The 23563-nt window shown below is 34.3% G+C and overlaps 1 protein-coding gene across 1 annotated transcript; it reads right to left on the bottom strand.

Annotated features, from left to right (window-relative positions):
- Positions 1–16166: 16166 nt before the first annotated feature.
- Positions 16167–20060, bottom strand: LOC127796284 (cyclin-D1-1-like). The gene is made up of 6 exons (XM_052328350.1): positions 19710–20060; positions 19258–19344; positions 17895–17993; positions 17597–17798; positions 17342–17472; positions 16167–17239 (listed from the first exon to the last, which is right to left on the bottom strand). Exons 1-6 carry the CDS (start codon positions 19932–19934, stop codon positions 17030–17032), a joined length of 954 nt encoding a protein of 317 aa, XP_052184310.1. The 5' UTR covers positions 19935–20060; the 3' UTR covers positions 16167–17029.
- Positions 20061–23563: the final 3503 nt, after the last annotated feature.

Below are 23563 nucleotides of genomic sequence, written 5' to 3'. Positions count from 1 at the left end.
ATAGTTACCATATAAAGATTTCTCATCAAGTTGACAATAGTTGAAGAAGGCAAGTAATTGTGTGTAAAGCTAATAATCCAAGCCAAGAATTAGCTGTTCACTAACTGCTACTGACATAATAGAAACTCACTTTACCTCATATCAAATCCAGCATTAGGACTTGAATTCTTTTCAATGAGTTAAGACATGCAAAATGCACTCAAATGCCAAAAAGTACAGAAAATTATTAGAATGTGTGAGATTTTTCTAAGAACATCTCCAATCCACCTCAAATTTAGGGTAAAATCCCAAATTTAGAGTGAAATCCTCTCCAACCCACCCCCAAATTTGGGGTGGTGAATGGTATTGCCCCAAATTTGGGGTAGCACCATTCACTTACCCCAAATTTGGGGTAATATGTTTATCCCCATTTTTCCATTCCATTTTAGTAAGTATAACAAATTTTAATTTCTTTTGTATCCTTCTGTTATATATTTTTATATTTTTTTATTTACTTATTATTAGTATTAATAATATTTAAATAATATTAATAAATTATAATCAATTAAAGAATAATAATTATTAAATGCATTAAATTAAAATTTTTTAAATAAAAGTTACATGCATGATAATTTGAAATGACCTAAATGAACACTACAACATCATACATTTTGAAAACTATAGTTTTGAAGATTTAAATACTACATAAGCAAATACAATAATTTAATAATCCAATAGATCACTTTTAGATCTTCTAATATGATTAAAATATTGGCCAAAGGAATGGGGGTACTTTGAGATCCGCCACCTTGTTGTTGAGTTCTTTTTTATAAAACTTTTATTTGTTCACTTTGAAAATATTCTTGTAGATTTGGATCATTTATGATGTCAAATCTTTCAATAAAATCTTATTTTCCTCTCGATATTTAACCATGGCCAACTTCTGAGAATTACTAATTTCAAAAATTAAGTTTTCTTACATGTTCAACTTTATGTTTGTGCGGTAAAGATTTTTACATTATATGTATTTTTTTTTAATTTTTTCATGTTCAATATAATGTTTTGTTAATTGAGATAGTAAATGTAATGTTTTTATAAAAAAAATTATTAATAATTAAAAAAATTAGTTAATTGCGTTTAGGTAGTAATTTAAGTTGATATATGATAAATAAGTAAATAATTTTATAAATAAAATAAATATTTATAATAACAAAAATAAAAAAGAATATACTATTCTTGTACCCCAAATTTGGGGTAGGTTTTACCTCAAATTTGGGGCAAAGGGTTGGAAATGCCCTAAAGAGATTTTTTGCAATTCAATTTTAGAAATTATGGTGAAGAAATCTAGTGTTAGTTGTGAATGTGTGTATGTTCTTAAATCTAGGAATGTTGTTTAAGAAAAGAAATGCTTTAGTTGTTGTGTTAATTAGGTAGATCTTGTCAATGCATAACTATTATATGTAGCAGCCTTTATTAATGAAAAATAGAGAAAAAGTGTGTTGTCTTAATAAGTTTTGTTATCACAAAATCTGTTTGAATTTTTGTCTTTTACAAGAAGTGTTTATTGTGTGTGAGAAAGAACTCTAATAGTGGTATCAGAGTTGTTTTCTTACAAGTTGTGGGTATAATTTCTTCTTTTTTTTTCCCTTGTTCTTGGGGATTAAAGATTGTGTGTTTGAGAGAAAATAAGTTAGTCATCTTTTTACTAAACCAAAAATTTGAAAATTGTTTGTTATGGCATTAAGAAGCTTTTCTACAGTTGGTCCTCCAATTTTTTCTAGTGAGAATTATCAAATGTGGGCTATTAAAATGAAGACCTACTTGAAAACTCTCAACCTGTGGGATGTAGTAGAGCAAGGAGTAGCACATGTTCCACCTCTAAGAGAATGCTACGTTGAATGAAATCAAGAAGCATGTGGAGCAGGTTACCAAGAGTCCCAAGGCACTTACATGCCTTCATTTTGCAGAATTAAAAATTATTTTTGCAAGGATAATGGCCTGTGAAATAGCAAAGAAGGCTTGGAACAAATTGAAAGAAGAATTTGAGAGAAGTGACAGGGTTAAGGTAGTCAAGTTTTTTACTCTTAAGAAAGAGTTTGAACTCTTAAAGATGAAAGAATCTGAAGGTGTTAAAGATTATGCTGCTAAACTTATGGAAATAGTTAATTAGATTAGACTCTATGGTAAGTTTATTTCAAATCAAAAGGTGGTGAAAAAGATCATAATAAGTCTCCCGATAAATTTGAGTCCAAGATTCAACTATAAAAGAATCATATGACTTGAGGACTCTTATTGTTGCAAAACTTATCTCTAATTTACAGGCATAAGAGCAAAGAGTCTCAATGAGGTATGAAGATATTACCAAATGAGCCTTCCAAGCTCTCCAAGCAAAGCATAAGGGAAAAGCTCCACTAAGAATAAAGAAAAGGGAAAATGAATTAAACAAATATGGTTATGGGAAAAGAAAATTTCCATCTTGTGGAACTCATGGAAAGATATATCATGCCAAAGATAGATGTTGGAAGAAGGTTCATGCAATTTTTGCAAGAAGCAAGGTCATATAGAAAGATTTTGCAGAGTAAAGCAAAATCAAACGCAACAGCAACATGTCTAGCAACTTATTCAGCGAGCCAATTTCATTGGTAAACAACCACATGCTGAAAAATATCTATTTTTTGCATCTCAAGTTTGTGATTCACCAAAAAAATACATTTGGAATGTTAATAGTGGTTGCAACAACCATATGGCCAAAGGTGTAATCTTGTTTAAGTTCTTGGATAGATCAATCAAAACCAAAGTCATAATGGGAAATGGAGAAGTTGTACAAGCTGAAGGAAAATGTTCAATTGCACTTTAGATATGGAAAGGTATGAAACTTATTCCAGATGTTTTGTTCATACCAAAGCTTGAACAAAATCTTCTTAGTGTCGCACAACTGATAAATAAGAGAAATTTTGTGGTATTCCAAAGAAATCTCTGCATTATATTTGATTCACATGGTTGCAAGATTACAGAAGGAAGAATGTAAAACAATAGCTTTGTCTTGAATTTGAAATCTGATGTATTTTATACTGGAAGTGATATCGTAGTTGATCAAGAAATAACTACAAAGGAAAAGAAAAGGTTGGAGAAAACTAATTGTGTAGATGTTGAAAAGAAAATTTAGCATTGTAATGCAGTCATTTGCAATATTATTTTAGATGTTAAAGAGTCCAAAATCATATGTTTGGAGTAAATCAATTAGGGAGAAGTTTAAAAAAAGTAAATCAAGTTCAATACCATTAGTTTGTGATGAAATTGTGTCAAAAGTTAAGGTTGAAATGCTTATTGTTCCTTCAAGAGCTAATCAAGTAATTTGGTCCAATAAGAGTTCATCAAATGTGAGATTGAATCAAGTTGGAGTTTCTTAATATTTTAATGGTGAAATTAAATTCTATTATTTCAGTTACTAATCATCATGTTCAGAATGGAAGAGCAAAGCAAATTTATGTGAAGAACAGTCCAATCAAAAAGTCTAAGAAAAATTATTTTTTGAAGCTAGTTCATTGCAAATCAGATTATGAAGGTTCATGTTTGAAGAGTTGACAGCAAAGATTGAAATCTCCAAGAAAAATCTCAAGGAAAAGTATTAGAATGTGTGAGATTTTTCCAAAGAGATCTATTACAGGTAACTCCAGAAATTATGGTGAAGAAATCTAGTGTTAGTTGTGAATGTGTATGTCTTTAAATTTAGAAATGTTATCTAACATCCCATTTTCTCAGACATGTTATAACTTAAGAAATTTGAGATATATTTTTTTTTTCTTAAAAATAATCTCAACATCATATTAATTCCCAAAATTTTCCATTTACCTACCTAGCATGAGAACCATCATACATCATAAATGTTAGGGTAGGTATTCACCAGTAGTGGAAACATGAATCGAACCTAAGCATACATCAAACCATATTAACAATACATGATCGCTTCGAACATATCCTATAATACAAGACTATTCATCAACAGAACATAAGTTTTTCAACATGACTTGAAACATAATATAACATAACCAAATCTTCATGAATAAGCAGAACTTAAACACATGGATCTACACGTAGAATCCATCGACCACGTCATCACGTGCCTTGAACCCTAACTTTATCATTAACCATAAATGAGATTATACATCATCATTCCTCGAAACGTTCAAAATTCGATGTAACAGAACTTAAACACATGGGCTACATAACATTCAATCATTACATTTTACACTTTGCTAAGTGCCATATCATGCCTCATTCATCCTCGTTTCTACTACAATTTCCATCTAGAACGTTTAAATATTCTATGGGCAAAGCCCAAGTTAGATGATGAATCATCTAAGTAAGGGCACATCATTTATATCTCATACGTGTATGCAATGCAACATAACATCATTCTTTTCGTTTGAGTTGAGCGCACCCAACTGTTACTCTCCATTTTAACAGTCTTCTTATCAGGCTGAGGTGTATGGGTGCACCCTTGGTAGAGTAACGACTCCAATCTCTAATCCCAAATCCTTATGCGTTGCATGATCAATAATATCATCGTAAACATATGCATAATTCATCATCAATACATGTAAATGCACTATACATGATGCATAACATAGCATAGCATGTCAATATGATAGATTCATTTGCATAAAACTGGTTTTGGGTTGAACCGCTTACCTTTTGCACGAAGTTCAGAGTATCTCAAAAAAAGTGCATCGCCTCGATTTTTGTGTCGCACTTAGAGATCACTTAATCTCGAGCCACAATGATCCCTAGACACTATATTTATTTCAAAGGAACATAAATATTTATTTTTCATAATTTTTCCATGATTTCTTCTATTTTTCTCCATTTTCCTCTATTAATATTTCAAATAAATACCTCCTTAAACATTTTCTTCAATCTTTTTCCACAACAATTCATAATATTCAAAAAATTTTAAAATAAAATTCTAGAACTTACCCCGAAGTTTCGTTTGCACACATAACAAGGCTAGTCGTTGCGGAAACTAAGAAACCAAAAAGGAAAACACTAAAACTTTAAACACAAACCCCTTTTGATTTCTTGATTTTTTGGGATTTTTTACAAATTTTTTTAGCATTGCACGCGCCCCCACGGGCCCTTTTTTGGTCCTCCATGTGCCCTCACTCGCGAGGCCTAGTTGGCACGTGCATTGCACGCACTAGTAGTCTTCCTCGAGCAACCACGCCCCCAGCCTGGTTTTTCCGCATTTTCTCTTTCGTTTGAACTCTGTTTCTCCTCCCGTTTGAACCTACGCCTTCCTCTCTTCATCCTCTACAGGATAATAGCTTCAAATTGCTCGATCATAGCTATTTTTTTAACTGTTTTTTCTTAGATTCTGGCGAAACTCGATTTTTTGATGAAGCTTCGTATCTCCCTCAAATCTTAACGAAAATCGCTCAAATTCTGCAAAAATGTTCTTCTAGACATGGGGAACAAAAACCCTTTATCCATTTCTCTCAATTTTTCCTCAAACGCTCGAATCTTTGAATTTAATTTTTTGAAAGATTCGACCAACTCTTAAATCCTCTATTTATAGGTAACCCTGAGCTCTCAAATGCTCATGGTTGCATAATCCAATGTCTCTAAGGCTTCTACCTTCCCTAGATCGAGTCAAAACATCATCATTCAACTCTCAAATTATGCACCTGTAACACCCCAATTCTCGAGAGGGCGTTACGTAACGTAAGATTCTGGGGATATTTTTTTTTCCAACAAACAACAGAAATTCAACACAAACCGTTCCCCGAAGATCCCATTACATCTTCTCAGTATATCAACTATGAACCATCAATAACTAAGACAGGTTCACCAACACAAATGCGAAAGTTAGATCGAAACCTTAACAGGTCATAACTGAAACTATTTTATTTATAATATAAAGTTGAGCCAACGTTTACATGATGTTTTCAAAATAACAACATAACTGAAAATAACATAAAGTAAACTATCCACTAATCACCGTCATTCCTCGGCAATCCCCTTTCCTTTCTCATTACTGCCTTCACCTGGAATGTTTGAATATTCCAGGGATATAGTCCAAATTAGATGATGAATCATCTAAGTGAGAGTTCAAAATCACATTTTTCATGAATGAATGCAAGACATGAAATAAACTAATACACCCGGTAAGGCCTAGCCCAAGAGAATCCCACGCGCTTAACCCTACCACGGGAAAAGAATAATTTCTCTAAAAGCTATGCCACCATACCGACTCGACGACGCAACGTGATTCTAGCTTAAATGGGGCTGCCAACGCATCTCACCAAAATATGTTCCCACCTTAAGCATCCAGGAACCACCATACAATCCCAACTCCAAAATTTCACATGGACCACCTAGTCATCCTAGTGCAACTTCCCTGACCAAACGGCCTGGCACGAAAACTAAGGCGGCTATCCTGACATGCACACCAGCATCAGATACCCCTATTATTCCGTCACGCCCTTGGAGAATTACGGCTACATTATCCAGACAACATCCTAGGCTGACATCCCACATGAACAACACTGTATGGACCACCTAGTCGTCCTAATGCAACTTCCCTGACCAAATGGTCTGGCACAGAAACCAATGCGGTTATCCTGACATACACACCAGTATCAGATACCCCTATTATTCCGTCACGCCCTTGGAGAATTATGGCTACACTATCCAGACAACATTTTAAGCTGATATTCCATACGTACACATAAAACGCAAGACAATGCCACATTTCACAATTCAATGCATCATATAAACAACATTTATAAAATGCAATGCATAAGTTCAAAACGTTTAGGGACGAACCTCCCTCATAAAAACCAACCGTCACCGGTTACCCTTTCAATGCACAAAACCATTTTGCATGAAATCACCACATGTTCAGATAGAACAAGCACAATAAATCAAGTTTTGGGGGTGAACACTCACAACTTAAAACCAAGTTTTTCAGTAGAACACTCACCTTGAATGAAACTCTGAACACCTTGAATCTTGTACCCAACCTTGACTTTTGTGTAACTTCTCAAGTACTTTGATCAAACCACCTTCTTACACGCTTTTACGCGCTGCCCAAGTGCTCTGCGCGTGTGATGCTTTGCGTATGGTTGAAAAAACCTCTATCCACTAAACCCGAAGCTCTCTTATTTGGCACGAACTTCTCACAATTTCGAATAAGAAAGCTTTGGTTATGAACCCCTATTTATAGGTTTTGGAAACTTAGCCACCAAGAAATATATATTCTGAAATCATTTCAAATCTTCCAAAATCTTTTTCAATCATTCCAAATCTTCTAAGATTTTCTGCAATCATTGTAAATCTTCTAAAATTTTCTATAATCATTCCAAATCTTCTAATATCTTTTGCAATCATTCCAAAATCTTCTAATATCTTATCCTTAAAGTCATCATGAGCCTTCATCTTATCTTTAACGTCATCATGAGCCTTCATCCTTATCTCTAAAGTCATTTATGAGGATTTTCTTGAATCTCCCAAATGCCCATAATAAAAAGGTTTCAATAATTACACTTTGGTCCGAACTATTGGATAATTGCACTTAGACCCTTTTTAACATGGTCCCTAAACTAATTTTTAATTGCATTTTAGTCCCTGGAGAATGGGTTAATTATGCTAATGCCCCTAATTTTTAGGTAAATTACACTTTTACCCAAATCTCAAAAATTACAATTTTGCCTCTGGCTCAAAAATTAAACTTTTATCTCCAAACATCCATAATCCCTTAAAACATCCTATTTCCTCAAGTATCTGAATCTAAAAATCTCGAGTATTACATCCCTTACGATCATTAATTTCGATTTTCTCAGCCTGGTTGATAGCTGTACTAGAAACTGTTCCCCATTTAACTTCTTTTGATGCCTAAAATCATAACTCATATTACTCGTCGATACTATACCATTTTCCTTGGCTATTTAGGATTCAAAATACTCCCTCTGACTAATTCGGTCGTCCAAAGTTGCGTTAGTGTACCCAATAGTCTCATTTTTTCATAAATTCCATTTATGCCCTTCATTAAATATTATTTATAACCTCAAACTATTCCCGGGTATTACAACACCAAATTCCCGCAAAAAAGGGTCAAAAAAATAGAAAAATCAACCACATTTGTGGCTAATGTCGACCTAGGCCCGACCCTGAGCATCCCTTATCACCCTTCCTTGAGCCCCCCGTGGCCGAAGGCGACTGTTGGCGACTAGCAAGGTAGGTCGGCCATGGCAGTCACCTCACTATTCAAGTTGCAAAAATTGTACTTCAGCCCCTCTATAAATTTCCAATTTCACTTTGGTTATTTCTTTAAAGCCCCTAAGCTTCTCAATAGTTCCATTACGACCCTAACGCTCTATAATTTTCATTTCATCCCTGAAGATTCAAGAATAACATTTTTTCAACCTCTCTCGAGCAAAATTAAGAAATTGCACTTAGGCCTGAATGTACATTTTGATCTTAAACCTTTTCGTTTCGACCTGAAATTACTGAAGGGTTGTTCCTTATGCAAAACTAGAGCCCCCTCAGGGTTCTGTTGATTTTTCAGAAGTCTTCTACGACAATTCAATTTTTTAGCCTAAATCATAACTGTACTGAAAACTGTCTTTGTCCCGATTTCTTTCAATGTCATAAATCATGCCTTGATACGCTCGTCATTACCATATCATTTTCCTTAGACATCTTGACTTCATGGTATTCCCTACAGTAGATTCGGTTGCTCATAACTGTATCAAAATTACCTTATAATCTTAATTTACCTAAAAATTGTATTTTTGCCCTAAGATAAATTACTTTTGAGCCCTTTGAAAATTCGTAGGTATTTCATGTTGTCTAAGGTAGTGTTTGTTAAAATGAGTAAGATAATGCTCTATCAAGATAACTTATTTGTAAAATTCAAGATAAGTTATCCAAATAGGGGAAATGATAAATTTATTTTGAAGGCTCAAGATAAGAAGTCGTATGACTTCTTTCCAGAAAATTTAACAAAAATAATGGAAAGTACTTTTATCTGAAATACTTTACATATCCTATTTTTTTCAATCTATATCTTGGTTAACAAACGCTATCTAAATAAAGAAATGTTTTAGTTGTTGTGTAAGGTAGATCTTGTTAATGCAAATTATTGTTATATATATAGCAGTCTTTGTTAATGAAAAAGACAAAGAGAAAAGTGGGTTGTTCTAATAAGTTTTGTTCTCTTAATTATTTATTTGAATTTCTATTTTTTGGAATTTGTGTTTATTGTGTGCGAGAGAGAATTCTAACAAAAATTAACTTTTAACCTAGAAATTTGAAACATATGATCGAGGTAGAGATTTAGAGAACTTGTGTACTGTTTGTTAGACATGGAGACTCGGATAATATGGGAAAAAGTTTGTAAAGAACCACACTTGCCAAATCTCTAAGTTTGAAAAACTTATTTTAAGAGTTTTCCAGATTTAGTTTAATTTTCGAGAACTCTATTTTTCAAAATTTCATTTTCTATTTTGAAAATTTGTGTATTTAAACAAAATTTTTAATTTTATATTCTCTGTGGAGTAATTATTTGGAAAACTAAGGTTGTTTTCTACTACTAAACATTCCCTTAGTGTCCCAACTCCTATCTTAAACTTTTTTTTTTCGTTCATTTTGTCGACAGAAGAGATCATGTTTGTGTCAAAAATAATAAATTTGAAGCCTTGAATCGAAGATAAAGCAAAAACTAAGATAGTGTTCTTTTTGTGTTTCAGTTTTGAGATTTGAGTTTTGAATTCATTTTTTGTTGTGTTTTGACTGTTTATTTTGAGATTGTTGAAAATGTATTTTTTTGTCATTTTGAAAAACTGTTTCTTAAAATATAAAATTAGAAAACGTGTTTATTTTAAAATTTTAAAAAACTATTTTGTGTTGTTTTTTAATTTTCTTTTTTTTTTCTCTTTTCTTCTTCTGTTCTCTGGCGTCCTGCATCTTCTCCGTCGTCGACGACCACTACTGACCAGAGATTCACATGATCAGAGCCTACCATTTGAAACTCCAAGCTAAGGGGGTTAACATACACAAAAATAGGTCAGGTTTAACGATTGGATTTTCATAGATCTAATTTTTAATTTTCAGCCAACACCTATATACGCACTATTGGTCGCCATCGGCCACTGTGGCCGGTGATTTCTGGTAATCAGAGGCAACCACCCGACACCCAAGGGGCCATCGACCAACATACTCAAAAATCAGCGAAATCCAACAGCCAAATCTCCTTAATTAGATCTAATGGCAATTGGCAAGATCGAATTAGAGTCGAGAGAAGAGAGGAGAAAACAGAGGAGAGATGAGACAACCAACAAAATTGAATGGAAGGGGCAATCGATGGGGACTTGTGGCAGTGACAGAGATGGCGGGCGCGATCGATCGATGGCTGAGGCTTGAGAGAGATAATGAAGAGAGATCTACGAGATTGGGGAAGGGTGTGAGTTTTCTGTGTTTTGGCTGAATCAATATGTTTTGACTGAAAACATCCAAAACAACATTTTGACTGAAATTTTTTTACAATTTTTTTTTTTTGATTTCGAAAATGTATTTTTAAAAATAACAAAATAAATGCATTTTTAGTGTCTTAAAAATTTAAAAAATTAAAATGAGCTAAAAACAGTAAAGTAAAGAGAACATAGTTTAAAATTTTTAATTTTACATTCTTGTTTATGTACTAGATAACCTAAGACAGACACTAATATGTGCTAAATTTATGCTAAATGATATATTGAATTTTGCAAATTCATTTTAGATTATCTGAAATAATCGTAAAACACAAAGTGAAATTAATAAATAGAAAATTTTACAAACCTGAGCTCATCAAAAGAAGTTCCTAGTCAAGGGTACAAAAATCTCATCCTGTTCCTAATGCCTGATCTACAGCCACAGTTCTGTTGGATCATAGATCAGTTAATGAAATCTGTTTAACTTAATCCTTGCATGTCCAATGAAGTAAACCAATAACAACACTTTTAGTTATAGAACTTTTAATAAAATTACAAACAATATGTAAAATACTTGAATCGCAACGGAATAATCGAAGCTAATTTATCTAACGACCTCCATGAAAAAAGTTATAAAAGTTTTTTCGTATGTCTACCTCTTGTCTATTCAAGGCTCAAATGGTGACGTCGAAGATAATATATAAGTGATCAGAAATTGATTCTAATTGTCATGTATTTTTCATTAGGCTCTATACCTATTTATAGATATCACACAGATATAGATTGGTATATCTCTTTAAGAATTTGAATCTAATTCAAATTTCAGTCAATTATCTTATTATTTTGTTAAAATTCAAATATAATTAAATTTTAAATAAATTCAAATTTTAAATACATATCTTATCATTAGGGAATTTATCCCAATATAAGTGCAATTCTAACATCAGTCTCTATAACTTGATTAGTTTACAGCTCTAGTTATACAATGATAAAAATGCTATATATAACTCTAATCTGGTGGCTTCATATGGCCAGCCAGACCCGGCCCAGAGTTGAAGGGTGCCAAATAATGAACAAGTTAGGTTCATTGTGATCCACATACAGTTGGAATTAGAATTCAGGGAACAAGGGAAATAGACTTGGGCTAGTATTAATGGGGTGGGTTCATGACCCAAAACCTTTGAGGAAAAAGAGGTCTTGCCTTGGCCTGACAACTGAATAGTGCATAAGTACTAAGCCAATGAACTGCTGAATTACCTAATATAAGTAAATCAATACCATCTTACGTTATCATTTTATACAACCAAACGACAAAAATAAAAGAAACAACAGGAGGAGAGAATAATGCCTTTTAAGTGTATCTCGGGAGTGATGTGAAAAGTCATTTAAGTATTTAATCATGCTGCATATATATTACTAGAATGACTCAACTTGTACCCAAGTTTCAGCAATCAACCAACAAACTAGCTGTTATATCATGGATTGTTCATTAGAGTTCTTTATTAGCTCACAATATTTAGTTAATCATTTAAATAGGTATGCATAAGAGGGGGATTTTTTGTCCTGCTTCCCGTTCTTTTGTATTAGATTCAACTTGGAACATCTGCTTGAAGGTGGGATTTTGATGTGGCTTGCACAACTGTGAATATATATTTTATTTGCTTCCCCTAGATTTTTTTGGAAAATTAAGCATCCTCAGTGGCAAAAGGTGTTCTTGGTACATGAGATTCCTCTATTTGTAAGGTTGGGTGAATGTCATTTTTATATATAATCTTACCGTGTGTTGTAAAGGGTCTATTCTCATAAATTCAAATCTATGACTTTTTCGAAACAAATGAGAAATCTTATTATTACTGGGGCTCACCAATAACATGTCATTTGAAAATTCAACTCCAGCTCTTGCTCTTCACCTTCGTCCAATTAAAAGGAGATCAATCTTCCTATAGATTTCTTACATTTCTTTGACATTAATCCACAGTGTTGCTGTAAGATGATGGTTTCTTAAGTACTGTAATTGCACAAGGAAAACGGAAATTTCTAACCAATTATAGTTTAATTAGCCGACGCAAAACAATGAGGACATACAGTAACACTCCTGTATTAATTACTTTTGTTTTTTTGTGTATCAAAAGACATGGAATGAGACAAATAGGACGGATTTAGAAAAGCTGTGTGCATATAGTGCTGGAGATGAATCTTGTGGCTTTTAGTCAATTCTTAAGGGGGTTTCATACTGTTTCGGACGAGGGTTTAAATGCTAATAAGTAATAACCCCTGCTCAGACAAGAATCTTTATAAAGTGAACAAAGCTGGAAATATATAATCCATATCAGATTAAAAGTTCCAAAAGATAAGTGCAGTTTTCACTTTAGCTATACATACCTTTCTGGGTACATTCCCCTTGTACTTAGCTAATTAATTCACTTGTTTCTCACTCATACCACTTTCTTAATTAAACTGATCAGCAGCGTACAAGCTTTCTGGTAAACAACAATTTCTTTTCACACCCACCTTTTTTCCTTTTATAGCTGCATAGTAAAAGTCGTGGTTCAAGTAGCACCCTTGAGTTTTAAGTTTATTTTGTTTTAACAATAATTTAGTTCAACTTTACTTCTGTATTTTTTTATTCTTCAAGCATTAATTAAGCTAGCATAAGATCAACTTTGGCTACAAAACGTTCCAAGACGAGAGGCTTGTGCTTGCTGTTGTGGTTATGATAGGAAGGTATTATACCTTGTTGATTATGAGAAGCTTTGGTTCTTTGTGATCACAGTTCAGATGACTGTTCTTTTGCTCCAGTCTACGGAATGGAGGTCCAGCAGGCACCATCACAAAGCATGAAAAGAGCAAGACGACATCTGCACCTCCGCTCCCTCGATACAAGGCCCCTTTCTTCTCTATTTCTTCCTTTCAACTTCTTTTGATAAAGAGCATCCAAAGATAAATATATGAGTGGGAAAGCCATAAAATGGGGCTCATGCGTGTGGTAAAGATTGTCTTTTTCTGCATTTCTGCAGGCTCAAATCATCTTTATACAACTACATAGATGTTCAATTAACCAAAAAGCTAGGGGAATCACCAACGGAGTTGGTAATAGAATGCACCGTGTAAAACTTGACATTGATCATGTTAATCAGTCAATTGAAAAAGTGCATGCACCATGTTAAGTATCCATAACTTTGAACCCGTAAGTAGAGAAATTCAAAACAAAGTGTATAGTAAATAATCATGCCAGCTCAAAGATGCAGTATTAAAGAGAGAATGTACGTTTCCCAGGTATGTATGTATACATATATATATATATATGTAGTGGTAGAAACAGGACTTCCTTTTACTTTTTCTTTTTGTGCAGAATATTTACTTGGGATGGGGACATGGAGTAGTATCCATTGGAATTGAGAGTGGTGATGATCTCTGGCACTCAGAATAAAATCACAATCTATATCTGCAGGCTTGGTATCATCCTACCTTTTGAACTCTTTACTCCTGGGGGCCTATGAACTTTTGCAGCAACCCCACCAACATTTTTTTCCAACCAAAGGCAAGCTTTCAAAAGATGAAAATTTCGGGGGCCTTCTTTCCTTGTCATGAGCACCTAAAGTTGAAATTTTCCTATAAAAATTGGCAAAGAACTACGATTTGCTTTCTGCGGCCTTTGAAACCTACCTTCCACTGGGAGAGAAAAGTGTTTTTGGCTTTTGTTTTTTGTTCTTAGGATTCCTCGCTTTTAACGGCTATCCATATAAGAATAAAGAAAAATTGTGGGACGATCATTTTGTGAAAAGAACTATGCTTTAGGCCCTACTGATAGTATCTATTAAATTGAACCCCCTATATGAAGTGAGTAGCATTAGGAATTCATAGGTGTGTGTGTGTGAGTGTGTGTGTGTGTGTGTGATCACTGAGTTTTAACCAGTAATCCATGATTACCAATCACACTTCTTTTATGCTGTAACAGGTGAATATCATTTAGCTACCAGTTAATGATTTGGCATTCATGATGAAGTGGGAACCCTCATGCTGAAACAATCCAATTTATAGATTTCATCATATATATTGATCATCCAAAGAGCAGGCACCATGTCATCCCAGGCCCTAATTGAATAAATATTCCCAAGGACCCCTTTTTTGTTACTGGTTATGATACACTTGTCTCTAGACATAAGTAATTCTAATATATTATAAAAACATGAAAAAGATAGCCTAGCAAGTGCACTACGCTCTCCCAAAGTCAGTAATCTCTAGATGATACTGCCATTTCCCCCCACAATTTGTCCCGTTACTTGTCTTCTTGATGTTTAACTAATCCAGACTTTTGTCAAATTTAATCGTATTAATTTATTTATTCTTATCAGTTTGTCAATAACGAAACTCACGTTTTGGTTAATGCGACTTTCTTTTTAATTAGGGGAAGAAGGTGGCATCTAGTAGGTTAAGTGGTCCAAATCTTCAAGGCTCCCACTGAATAGTCTATTTAGGAAATGGACGTCTCTTAAATTGATGAGGGCGGGCCTGCAAATTAGATTAGTAATTACACAGCTAGTGATTCCAACACCTTTACATAGTGGGAACCACAGACGGAAGAAACCGATCAAAACCATAAAAAAAAAAAGTGATACATATTTGAAGAGGCAAGTCCAAGTACACCAATGTTCATGCCCTAATTGTCTTCTGCCATCCTAGATTGATCATATCAATCAAGTGGTCCTAATTATCGTCCATGAAGAATTTATCAAACTACTGTACTTCAAAAGCTGATATTAGGTAACAGTCCAAGTGGAATGGGTGAGAAATGCACAGATCAGTGTCCGTTGAAACTTGTGAGTTTTCCTTCACAGTAGTGGTCCATCAATTAATGCAGTGGCCTTATAGTCAAATGTACGGTATATCTGAAATATCTGCATCTAAGGCACGGCATGCAGACATGGGTGATAAGATTAACGCATGGCAAAGTGAAAGTACCCACATAAAAATGTATGTCTACAATTTACGCATCAAAAAAAGTACCACTTGTCAATATAGAAGTATACACACACACACACACACATACCACATATATACAAGGCATTTGGCCTTTTTCTGTTTCCAAGTTAATAAACTGCCAATAAAAGTTGCTTTAATTCCTTGGCTTCCCACGTGATATCTCACTACATATGCACTCTAATTTTATATATGTACAAGTATGCATGGGCAAATGTTACAAATATACAAAAAAAAAATCATTTGCCCAGAATGATGTGGCATTTCTCTAGCTTTTAAACAAATATAACCCTCTAATTAAGCTGTCGAATATTTCTTGTTCTGGTGACAAATTTTATTTAAAAATTTTGACGCATTAATGCATCATAGCTTTGTGCATTGGTAGTCTTATGTATAGTTGGGGAGAGAGCTGGGTTGCTTTTATTGGCCGATTGTCATGAAACCATAAAGGAGTATGGGGTAGAATGCTATACATTGAACTGATTGAGTCGGAAGCGAGTTTGTCTGAAATCTAGGGGACTGGGGGTGATAATACTTAGTACAGACATGGTCACTTAGTTACGAGAGGTCACTGGCAATGGAGTGTCAGTCATCGAAATGAACCAACCTTTATTGCTAGGGGCCAAGTAGTCCCTTCAATGCACTCATTTCTGCCTCATAAAATTGCTTACTTGTAATGAAAACAAATAGCAAAGCTACAAAATCTTGACGGTCATTCACGTGCATCACACAGGGACGGATCAAAATTATATAAATTGGTATGGACGAATCCAAATACAACACACATGAGTAAGGCCCCATAGACCTTTGTATGGTTAGGCCGAATTTAGGCCATTGAAAAGCAAAAATAAAAAAGCACTCAAGGATCCTCACCGTTGTTTGGACATGAACAGGCAATCAATCTCCAAAATAGAGAGAGGGAAAAAAAAAAAAGTGAAGGTAAAGAAAAGAAAAGAAAAACCACACGCGCACACACGTGCGGATAGTACATTAATCAAATGTACACACGTACCACTCCCAAGTCTATTATGTGGAGCTACCTTATTATTCTTGGCACCCAATTCTTCCCTTTGAAATTGGGGTCGAGGCAATGATGGTGGCCTAGACGTGAAGCTTGACTAATCTCCCAAGAATTCCGCAAACTTCAAAGTTCAATTGAATCCCTTGTATTTGCCAACCGTAAATTTTCTGTCTTTGAACCCACTGCGCAATGGCATGGTCCCATCATTTCCTCGATCCTTTTGATTTTCAGTAATCAAAGCTGCCTCTGAATTCAATCACCCCACTTCTTTCACACTCCACTACTACATTATTGAACAATATTCTCTCTCTCTCTCTCTCTCTCTCTCAATTTATCACTCAAAAATTTTATGTACTAAATCCCCTTCCCTTGGGAATCAGCAAAGCCAGTAATCAATGGCAGTGCCCACCAAAAAATTAAAAAAATCTCCAACTCCCCCACGTATAGAGAGTGTATGCTTTAGTCATGTACATCACTCACTGTCACTTTTTTTTTTTTTCTTTAACATCATCCAATATACATATAGAGGACTCCAGGCAACTTGGACCACCATTTGCTTTTATTGTATACTACTGTTTCCTCAATCAGAGCCTCCCTTGTCATCTACCCATATGCTCTTGTTTAGTTTTCTCCTTTTACAAGATGACGACGAAGATGAAAATGACGAGTCACCTGACCCTATTGTCGCCCGAGACGTCACCCGGAGTTGTGGTAAAACTCTTGGAGGCCTCCTTCGCCTATTTTCAACTGGAAGCTCGTACATCAGCTGGTAGCAGCTGATGATTTTCTCCTGAAAAGATTTAAGATTTTCCCAAGTTGGCATCTATATATATAGAGAGAGAACATATTTATTAAACACATGTCAAAAACTAACAGCATCCAGAAAGCTTACTTTGCTTAGTCCTTCACACCATGATTCAGCATGTGCAGGATTAACAAGAGAAAAGCTTGGAATATCTCGGGCTGCACAAAGAATGGCTGCGGCAGCAATGCATGACGGCCAGTATTCAAGAAGACTGGCCTCTGTTCACATCAGAATTAAATGCATGACTTAATAATGTTATAAAGAACGGCTACTATCAGTTTAATCCAAGTAACATAGTTAACCTATATTTATGTTAAAAACTATTAAAAGTAGTTGTTATACCTTGAATACTGGACAGGATAATTTGTGTAGCCCTCGAAATCAGACGCGCAGAAAAAGTTCCTGTGGAGTCTAGCTTGTAAGCAAAGTAACTGATAAAACTGAATGGTGTAATGGATCGCAGCCTCCAATCGAGCACACTGAGTACAAGAAGTTCCATCCGACGGATTGTTCTTGGCTCAAAAATGAATTTTGCACCCTCCACCTATAGAAAACATTCACGGATCAAAAGTTTATAGAGGATAATTTTGACCGAGTCAACTATTCTGCAGAAAGCTGAACGTTACGTGAAAAAAATTACCTGAAGATCCAAAAGAGAAGGAACCAGAGGTTCCTCCATCTTTGCAGCTACGGACAAGCAAGCGACAGACAGAAGTTGCATTGGCCACCCGTTTGTTTGCTGGAAGCAAAATAATGAATAAAAACTCAACCAATAATATATAGAAATTTCCAAAATTGAAAATACTGTTAGTTATTAGTATTTCTAGAGTAGCACCAGGCAGGAGCCTAATCCAAGTAGAGTCCACACCGATATAGTAATTAGGTGTTTATGATATAATGTGGGCCAGCAGAATGTGATTGGTTAACCATACTTTTATTTCCGTTCTTTAATAGAAAATCTTGCGGATGATTCTTCATGGATAACTGCGAACACGATATATTTTTTTCCTCTTCTTTGTCATTGTTGAAGGTTGATAATTAGAAAGCCAGGCTGACGACCAAATAATGAAAAATTGGAATTCTTCATGGCATTTTGTCAATGTACTGTAGTGCCATGACTTGTACGTGACAAGACAAGTCTACTAACTATTGAAGGCACCATAAAGCTTGTACACTGTATAAAGCTGTCAAATATTATTAATAACACTAGTACATAGCGCACGATGATTAACTAATTGATTTTTCCTTGTTGGATAGTGCGCACAATACCATGATCTACTACTACAAACTAGTACAGAGTTGAGTGCACCGATAGAATCTAATCTCATCTCAGCAATCAAACTTCTTGCAGACCCACCTAATCTGTGTCTGAAGTTGAAATGCCTTTTTATAGGGCAGTATTACAGAAAGAAGACTGGGAATGGGCTTTTTGCGCATTTTATCCTTCCATCAATAATTAAAACAACTTAACTAGTGATGCAAAATGACGATCGACAAGAAGTTCATTCGGCCTCTCGATTCGGCTAAGACTCTTGGCTAATTATCATTATTCTTAAAAAAAATGGAGAAATCAGTGGAAACTGTGGAATCTGATCAATATAATTGACAATGGGTAGTCACTGTGAAATCAGTCAAAGGCACAACACTTTTCCTAATGTTACATGAAGTCATTACTCAAGTCCTTTTCATAATATTTTTAAAAGCAAATAATTTTACTTGCACTCTTTGCGTTAAAAGACAAAAGGTAAAGTGGTTTATTTAGATGAACTGATCATTGAGTATTCTAGGTATTTCATAATAAAAGATCAAAACTTAACTTTTATTTGTGATTTTTATAAAATAAAGAATACTATTTAAATAAGCTGGCAATATGTTGAATCCAAACAAAACAATCCCTAGTATCTTGTCCACTCCAAAGGGAAAAGTCAGAAGCAAAGCAGATTTTGGGTTTAGATTTTTTTTTTTCGATAACATGTTTGGTATGTTGGTGGGAAGATAATTACCGGCAGGCGGCGAGAGTACAGGAAACGATCCAAGTAGTTGACGGAGAGATACGCTGTTAACGGCTGGAACCCATAGTAAGCCTGCACCTGCAAGACAACAAGTAACTGATCAGCTTCATGTAAATTTAATTTAATATTTGCTCACACACGCTAGATGACGAGAATAGGCCAGAAAGTTCGTAGAGAATGAACGCGCCGGCTCATCGAATGTTTGAATGAGCCACCAACCACAACCAGCATCGGATTGCAATTCTAATTGCACAGTACCTAACTAGCACACATTAGCATAATCAGTTAATGCTTAAATGCGGATATGTCACTCCTATTCCCATCTCCGATGCGTATATGTGTGTGTGGGTGTGTGAACATATTTTTTGCATTACGAACTTAGGTTGATCCGATAGGACTTGTTTTGTTAGAGAAGATGATTAAAGTTCATCAGGTATGGATACCTTGAGAATCCACGCAACGGATTGCTCGCGAGCGGATGCGTCTAACGGCTGAGAGTGAAACCGTTCAACATAGTCAACGCCCGGCACATAGTTCCTCTCATCTTCAATGAATCCGGCAATCCATTCGTCGGCTACTGCCGGCGACTCGAGGTTTGAGGACGACCATTCCGACAAGATTCCCGAATCCTCGCTGCACAGTAGGTCATCGGAGCACGAGACTGACATGATGACGGTTGTGTATCATACTGCTCCCGCCATCTGTATGGACTTCAAGAAATCGTCGCAGAACAGCCGGAAAGTTGCCGGAGAAGTCGCCGGAGTGACCAGGGCTAGGTTTCAGTTCGAAGGTTGGATCTGTTTCTTCGGATATATAATGACTGGAGCTCTTGTAGAATAAAATTATTTTTCTTTTTTTGTTGTTGAATAAACACTTAATTAATTTTTAATCAAAAAGAAAATAAAGTATAGAAAATGAAGAAATCCTGTGCTTTTAATTCTCTCTCTAATTGGAATTAGGTGTCATTTAGCATTAAATTTTTTAAATATTAAAACAGTGCACTTTTAATATCATATTTAATTATTTATTGAATAAATTACATTCAGACCCCTATAATTTAGATTATTTCTACTAACATCTCCTGTGATTTAAAAGTAATTTTTCAAATTTTTCTAATTTAATTTTTTGCACAAACACTCCCCCTCGTTACAAACTCTTTTAATTAAGTTTTAATTATATTAATTAAAAATTAAATTAAATTAAATTAAAATTAAACTTAATCAACTTTATAATCATCATCATTGTTCGTTTAAATAAAAAATAGAGGTTGGCTTAATATTTTTATTTACTGTCAATGATCGCAAAACGAATTGCCCAAGTTTTTAGCAGCTAGAGGCTCTTTAGTGAACAAATATTGCATGATGGGCGATCTCCAATTATCGACTGTTTCAATGAATTGCACTATCCCTGCACCTCTATTCTTTTATATTGAGTCTCTATCGAATTTTTATATGGACCAAGCACCTTGAGGTGTCTTTAATTTGTTGCTATCAATTTGGATAGGGCATTAGCATGTTGATTTGTCAAGTTTAATTTTAGTTTTTTGGATATAAAGAAAAATAGAAACTAAATTTTTTTTCCTAAAATTTAAATTTATCATTACAATCTCTCATAGCATAAAGTTGAAAACGACATTTTTAAGGATATTTTTTGAATTCAAAAATTAAATAAGGACATTTTTGGAACTAAAAAAATTTCAGTGCACCAATAGATGTTTTTGAGCACAGAAAAGAAAATCATAATTCTCGTCGATTTTTCTCTTTTTCTTGTGAAAAATCGATTTCTCACTCTCTCTCTCTTTGCTTTTAAAATTCAGTATGTTTTCTCGATTATTCTCTTTTAGATTCATTAACAACTCGACAATTTTACTTTTTAAGGTTTTTTGTGCTCCTTAGTTGTTGATTTTAAATATGGTTTGTATTCAGTTTATCTAGGCAAATCTATGGTGAATATCTCGTTCTAAATATGGAAAGTTAGGTTTTCAATATATTAATTATATAGTTTGAAATAAAATTGTTGAAGTTTATATTCTTCGTATTCTTAAAATTGTCAAGCAAATAAAGTTTTAAGATTGTTTGGTGGTTGTTTTGTGCTCTTGGGTACATACAATTTGGTTTTTAAAAGGAAGCAATATTAAGTAGTGTTGTGGGATGCACTAGGTAAATTAAAACAAAAAATCTTAAAATTTATAAAAATATTTCAAATAGGTCGAAGACCAGAATGACCCCGAAAAAGTTTTCAGGGGAAAGAGTCTCTCAAAGTCTCTAGAAAGTCTATGGGATGACGTAGCCCTTAGTTTCCCAAGGCCCAAGACTCGTTCAAAGTCTTCCAAGCCCAAGCCATTCGATGATTTCGAATAGTCTTCAGACCCATTCGAAAGATACTCATTATGGGACTTTGACCCCGAAGATACCTCCATACTCTGCGGCCTTATCTGATGCATTTTTCCCGAAGAGTTGGGAGACTCATATCAGTATGCCACGTGTCACTTGGACCCCATCTCCAAATGTTTGCAAATACTTGCCCATTTCACAACAAATGGACCTTTTTGGATCTTTTTGACTTTTTTTCTCACACACAAACTCAAGAGCCGAAGACTTAGACTCTAGACTACACAAAACCCTTTGAGAGACAACTCATCGAAAGCCTCACATCTGAAACATATACACATACATATATTCATACTTTTACTTTAGAATATCATTGTCTGATTTAGGTATCAGAGTGCTCGTATGGGAAAGATCCTCGCGTGCCTTCTAACTATTTCTACGCTGCAAACCCTTTCGGTGCCACCCATTCGAAGACACTTTGAACCCTGCAAAAGACTAGCTATCTGAAGATTCAAGACTCTTGAATACTCTCAGAAACTATCTGGAGACTCTTTGCATCCTAGCTCTTCTGAAAGCGATCAAGCCCGACATCTATCAACCCACCTATGGTGCCCTGAACCTTGAGCTTTTGATCTGACTCTGCCTGAACTGTTCTACAAGATAAATAAATTTAATTATTATAATCAAACAACAACAAATAATAATTAACTAGATACCTAAATGGACGAGGATAAGGGTTGGGCATAGCTAACTAGTAACCTACTGTCAGATTGTCTTTTGCCTAATGTTGGTTCATTTATCCGAGTGCTCGTCTCAAATGAATGAAAAAAAAAAATTGTAAAGCTTATTTCTTATATTCATCTCAACCCATCATTTGCAGAATAATATAACGGTGTCGTTGACTATGTACAACGCCTCATTATGAAGTGTTTTCCTTGCGAGGTGATGTTATCTATCAATTTTCTTTTAATTTTCTTAGTGTTCTTTATCGCCAGAAATTGAGAGGAAGAACAAGAAGACCTTGTTTTTTACTTTTTGGTATCTATTTTGATTAATTAGTTTTTAATGAATTTAATTTAACTTATTAAGAGTTAAGTTAAATTAAATTCTAGAGACCTTTGAATCATTTTTAAATCATAGTCGAAGAATACAAGAAATAGAATTAGATACCGTAGTGGCACATGATCACTATAATATAGAAAAGTAAGAATTGAAATATCTTAATAACAAAAATATGGCAAAAGTTGTGTTAAGCTGAAACAAAGAAATGAGATACTGGTGCTCCCTTAAGACAAAAGATAACCTAAGTTACACAGAAACGAAAATAAGAAATAAATAATATACGAAACAAAAATAAGGAAACGTCATTTTTTAAAAAAGTAACAAACGAAAATGAGGGAGAAATACATAAATAAAAAAATATAGGAATCTTTTTGTAAATATAATTTTTAAAATAAAAAATAGTTTTTCGATCTAAAAATAAACATAAATTCTATAATGCATTCAAAGAAATTCTAAAAAAAAAAATTGAGTTAGAAACAAAAAAAAATTATCTCTATTCGTGGATCAATATTTTTTTAATATTACAAAATGACCACGAAAAGTTTTTGAAATTAAAAAAGTGGCCTAAAAACATTTCTTGGTGTTTTGAAAACAAAAACGTTATTGAAACGCCGAAATGATGCCTCATTGAGACCATTTTTAAGTTGGCCTCGAAGCACATCAATTCTAACCTCTTGTCCTTGACAACACAAGAAAAATAAGAAAATTCAACAGCCATACTATTATCTCTAGTTAGTCAAGAATTAATACTAAGCAAATTCTCACTGATTTCAGTAAGATAGAAAACATTTTATAAATGAAGATGAAAGTAAGGTTTTGTATGAGAATTTAAAACACTCTTACCTAAATAAGAAGTTTCTTACCATTTCCAATTGCCAATTTATCATTGTCTCTATGATTGAAAT

Source organism: Diospyros lotus, chromosome 3 (genome assembly GCF_014633365.1).
Source record: "Diospyros lotus cultivar Yz01 chromosome 3, ASM1463336v1, whole genome shotgun sequence".
Lineage (NCBI taxonomy): Eukaryota > Viridiplantae > Streptophyta > Magnoliopsida > Ericales > Ebenaceae > Diospyros > Diospyros lotus.
Note: the sequence above shows the minus strand (reverse complement) of the source record. Positions and strands in the feature narration are given on the sequence as shown.